At 41.3% G+C, this 5,432-nt stretch overlaps 1 protein-coding gene across 1 annotated transcript in view; it reads right to left on the bottom strand.

The window, feature by feature from the left end:
• zgc:172076 overlaps positions 1-2,377 on the bottom strand; it is a 23,150-nt gene extending 20,773 nt beyond the window's left edge. The window contains exons 1-3 of the mRNA XM_024137724.2: positions 2,045-2,377; positions 1,734-1,780; positions 1-181 (exon numbers count right to left, since the gene is read on the bottom strand). The exon at positions 1-181 is cut by the window's left edge and continues 18 nt beyond it. Coding sequence (XP_023993492.1) covers positions 1-181; positions 1,734-1,780; positions 2,045-2,060 — 244 coding nt within the window. The 5' untranslated portion in view covers positions 2,061-2,377. The remainder of the gene's footprint in view (positions 182-1,733; positions 1,781-2,044) is intronic.
• Between the last annotated feature and the right edge of the window lie 3,055 nt (positions 2,378-5,432).

Here is a 5,432-nt window from a genome sequence, read left to right as displayed (position 1 = left end):
GGCGTATGACATCATCAAAGATGACCCCGCTCTGGGTGGCACGGTTGAACTGGCGAGTATACAGTTTTGGAGTCAGTATTCTCGCCATACACGTGTAGTTGTATTTTAGGTTAGGGAACTCCTCTTCGGGGGAACCTCTCTTCAGGTTGAACAGGGACATGGGGTCTGTGGGGACCAAGGTCTGGGCGGACAGGATGTGGTCAGACAGGACAATAGAAATAGAATAGAGTATAAACGTTATTGGCCTTGAAGGCCGTTTGTCTAGGGCATACCAGTAGACTACAAAGAATAGCATGAGAACTTCAATTCATAAATGGAAATGCGTACACTATGGCCCGTATTGGCCTACCCATAAAGATGCAGACCAATACCATACAAATATATTAGTTCTAAGGTCACCTCATCACCAGGTTATTGCACACAGCGCAAAGTAAGTCTGGTCCATCAACAATTCAAAGTTGGCCTTAGTGGGAGTGACCATAGAATTCTATGGGAGTGATTTGTCATGGGGTATTGTGTGTAGATGGGTGAGAGAAAAAATCTATTTAATCCATTTTGAATTCAAGCTGTAGCACAACACAGTTCAGTTTGTGCATATATTATGACGACATTTTGTGACTCTTATGTTCGTTTTGGACTTTTTTTGTTGGGTTTTTTGGCTGTTCGGGCACACAGTGTTTTCTCAAGGCAAGCCGAAGTCGGTAGCCGAAGTCTACTCTGCGTCTGTGATTGGTTAACCGAAGGGATTCTTCAATAGTCGTTGTCATTCAATGAGAGACGACTAATTTTCATGCACATTTTTTTCACTTGAGAAATACTGGACCAAACATCTTAGACGTAAAATTACACGCTTAAGATGTCCTCTGCAAAAAATGTCGAAATGAATGACAGATTTCTTGAGTTATCGTAGATTAATTCGGGCTATTTTGAGTAAGTGTATACTGGCTACGGTATCTCAAAATGGACAAACAGTATTATTGCAACTTGTTTCTCATTTTCAACCGAAGGTCTTTTAAGGGAGTATGCTGGCACACTTGCACGGTTAGTCACAAAATGCGGTCATAATATATGCACAAACTGTTCCGAACTGTTTCGGCCTGGAAGCATGCTGATGCCTTTAATATACTCTCCACCATAGAGAACGATAGAGGCCTCTAGTGGCCAAAAGGCTGATTTGGCATGGGTAGCGCCACTTTAACGTATTCAAAGTAGTCAACTGGGTGGGATTCCTATGGATTGTTGCCTCGGGCGCTGCCCATGCTGTCACAGATGCGCTATAATGGCAAAGATATAAAGTCCTCTATTTTTATAATGACAACATACAGTATCTTGGGATTTTCCTGGTGGATTTTTAGTTAATGAACTAAATTCTAATTGAGTTCATTGTTTAACTGGACCCTTGGTAGGTTTCAAGAGGGCACACAACAGAAAATGTTTTAACACAATTTTGCAATGGAAACCTAATGAGCGTTTTTTGGGGGGGACAAGGCCAGGTAATCCCTCCCTGTTTCAGTCCATTGTCTTCCATTCGATGCCTAATGAACATGACGCTGTTCTTGACGCTGCCTTGTTGTCCGACCAGATGTTTGAAAACACACTCGGAATTGCAAGGCTGCGATGGCTTTCGTCCACATAGCTTAGTCCTTAGTTACCCTGCACAGTAGGAATATAGAACATCAATCCCTGCTAGGCAGTGAATTAGATTGGATCATAACAGTTCCTAAAAGTATTACCTCGAGATGGGGCCTGTACTTTGCTTCCAGAGCGTACGTGATGGGGGCTGTAAGAGAAGTTTTACATCAGGAATTTAGTGCAGTGGCATTTTATATTCTTAATCTCTAATCAAAATCATAACGCAAAGGAGTTTAAGGTGTGAGCTCGACCAAGTTCTATTAATTGACTGGTTGAAAATGTCTCTCAGCCATGCTGAACACTACTGTGTGTGTAAGGAAAAACAACTTGCCATTTGCCATCATTTTGTTATTTTCATTTTGACAATGTGAAAGAGCATGCATGCATGCCACAAAATGGTGGCGTCACTTACGTTTGATCTTCCACATCTCGTCAAATGAGAACTACTTTGGTGGCTGGCAGTCTGGACTCCGTGGCCTGGGTATAGGGTGGTAGTGGAGGTGATAGTACTGCCCCAACTCTTCTCTCAACGCTGAACAAAAGAGCTAAGAATAGCCACATGGTCTCGTCATCCCCAGTTTTGACTGCCCAAGTCCCACCTGACACGCTCATCTTTACAAAGTGGTGCGACGGTCGCCGGTGTCACGTTGCATGGCCCGAACAATGTCAGTCTTTTTATAACTCAATGTAAATGAGCACTGCTAGGATTTGGTGGATGGGTGTTCACACAAACGTAGAGTTGACTTTGGACAGGCACACCATAGCAGTGAATGGAGAGTGAATGGTTCTAAATGGAAGAATCCTGATTTGGAGGATGTTCCTCCATGGCTCAATGTTCAGTCAAAGTTACTGACAGCTAGCCTCGTCACAGATCTGTTTGTGCTATCATGTCAACTACATGTCAACTCCATATTTGGCATGACAATGAGTGACAACGACTTGACATGAAGCACAGAAAAATCTGGGACCAGACTAAGTGATCACTGGTGCATTTGATATGTTTAAAAAAAAAAGTGTAAATCACTTTTTAACGGTGCAATCTGCAATATGTACAGCTGTTTGGTGGTAATTTCAATGAGTGATGATACCCACTGATTACATTTCTCCAGCCACCAAAAAGCAGGGCTGCCATATAGCTGGGGAAAAAATGAAACAGAATCAGGGATTGTGCCCTTGATAGAGCATTAAGAGAAGTTTCAAAATGCAGAGTGACTGCAGATCCAAATTCTCCAGAACCATTTTCCCAACAGCTAAATCCAAAGCTTCTGCTCATGTGTGGGATTCTCTAATTTACGCAGAGTCTCTGCTTTACTTGTTTAATTAATTAATAGCCCAGAGAACGGGCTACTTTGGCAAATTTCTGTGATGAATTGAGAATTATGCTTGTTTAATAAAGTTAAATCAAGACTGAATCACGTAATGATAGTTTTCTATATAACAGAACCGAACATAATAGCATATGTTACTGTAAGACAAAAAACACCACCTAATTTCTTATGAGATTTAGGATGATTGTGAGAATGGTAGCATTTTTCTCTCGTGGCCAAAACCCAACAGCGCACCACTAGGCAAAATGTGTTTAAAAAAATAATAATTATACTCTGTTTTTATTGTAGGAACACAAAGAAAATACAAATAAAGTAAAATAAAAGAACAACAAAAAATATCTGGCAGTTACAGAGCACTTCATACCTTCATCATCATATCATCATATTAGTTACATTGACATCTTTGAATTAGACCTTTTCCAAGTACGAAACCCATTTTTCCCAGTATTCTTGAACTCTCTCCTGTTGAGTTCTTAAAGCAAAGGTCATACGCTCCATGTGGTGTATTTCTTCTACAATGTCTATCCATTGTGTCACTGTGGGTAGGGTCTTTTTGTAGCCATTTCCCAGTGACAGCCTTTTTACTGGCTGCCAGTAGGACCTTCAAGAGGTACTTTTCTCTATTGTGTAAGTTATCAGGTATTTCACCCATGTACAAAGAAATGAATGTTTATTCTATGTCAAATCCCATTATTTTTTCCAATGTTAGATCTTATTTCTCCCCAGTAAGTTTCGATTGCGGGGCAAGTCCAAAAGATATGAGAGTGGTCCGCCTTCAATAGACCGCATTCTCTCCAACAAGGGTGTAGTGAGCCAGTCTGTTTGGTTTTCAGTTTAGGTGTTATGAAGAAACGTAGAACATTCTTCCAACAGAATTCTCTCCATGACCTTGAGTTGGTGGAGATTTGTTGAGTCTCAAATACAGTGGCGTGCCGTGGGCCTGGGGCCTAGGCCTTCAGTGAGGTACTACACAGTCCCACCCGAATTAATCCACCTCTTATTACCATCATTATGATGCCATGGCTCTAGACACTATACATTTAGACAGAAACGCAGTATAACCAGGCGTTGCGTCACCTTGAAATTGACAAATTGACATTTTTGGGTAAACAGTGTTTAACAGACAACTCAAGTTTGCAAAGCCAGTGTGGCTCCAAACACCAAATCGATCACTTGCAAATAATAGGCATTCCCAGCAGTACAGTTTGCAGTGCTTCTCGGAGCCTGTGAGCCATTGACAGCGCTCGTAGTTGAAACTTTGAAAGTGGCGAGCGAACAAACCCCTTTCCCGCCTGTGACAGGCTTTGTGGCGTCGGGCGACCTCTCCTTACAATGTCTAACTTTTCTTGAAAAGTTCGTCTTGAGAATGGCGTTATAATTATATCCTCGACCAAATCGATATCTTCTCCTCCTTCCGCCATTGTGGGTTGAAAAAACAGCTTAGTAGAACGCGAATTAATTCGTTTATCAAATTCAGTTTCCTAGATCTGCATAGACCTGCCCATAGGACCTGCCTCTCAATATTGGTAATCCAATCAAAAGACGTGCACGCACTGAGCTAGCAGGCGTAGTGCCTGTGTAACACTGGAGCCAGCCAGCAGGCGTACAATAGCCAACTCTAAAGCTGATTGGTTGACACAAAATTTTAATTTCCATTCACTATAAGCTACAAGCGCCCGCACTGTTGATTCTGAAGGCCTGAGGGCAGATTTTAGACCCCTGGCAACACATGATGGCTGAATATGATTGGATAAAAGATCTAACATAAAGACCAGCCCTCCAAATCTCAACCTGGGGCTGGAAGCAGTGCAACCAAGAGGAAAGCTATGAAATGAAGAGTATAACTCTTACTCTGGGGAATAATTTAATACATATTTGTGGGAAAATATATTTAAAAAAAATATATATATTCTGATGATGTTTAGGCCAGCAGAGAAGGCCTTGCAGGCCCACCACTGCTCAAATATGTTCAACCATGTTTCATCAGTTATTTCAACATTAAGTTCCTCCTCCCATTTCTTTTTAATATAGTTTGTAGAATGTTTCTTTGAGGATTGAATACCCAAGTACAGATTTGAAATAGTTTTTTTGTTGCTCCCCAAGTTGTATGCGTTAGTGAATACTTAGATTAATTTTGGAGGTGCTCGAGGGTCAGTCACTTTTATCTCCCTTAAGAAATAGTGTCGAACTTGTAGGTATCTGTAAAAATCTTGTTTATCCAAGCTATGTTCTTTACTTAGGTCCTGGAAGTTATCTTGGTCCCCATTCCTTATAATTGTACTGAATGATGCGATGCCTTTCTGCGTCCATTGTTTCAATCTGCTGTCCTGAGTTGCAGGGATGAAGCTGGGGTCGTATGCGGGCCAACTCAGCAGTTTGATCTCTCTGTCTAAATGATTTTGCTTAACTACCCTAAACCATGTCTTCAGAGAGAAATTAATCCACTGATTTTGTCTATTGTATATTTCTATT

The sequence above is a fragment of the Salvelinus sp. IW2-2015 genome, unplaced genomic scaffold, assembly GCF_002910315.2.
Source record: "Salvelinus sp. IW2-2015 unplaced genomic scaffold, ASM291031v2 Un_scaffold1283, whole genome shotgun sequence".
In the NCBI taxonomy this organism is placed as follows: domain Eukaryota; kingdom Metazoa; phylum Chordata; class Actinopteri; order Salmoniformes; family Salmonidae; genus Salvelinus; species Salvelinus sp. IW2-2015.
The sequence above is the reverse complement of the archived record's forward strand: the minus strand, read 5'-3'. Positions and strand labels throughout refer to the sequence as shown.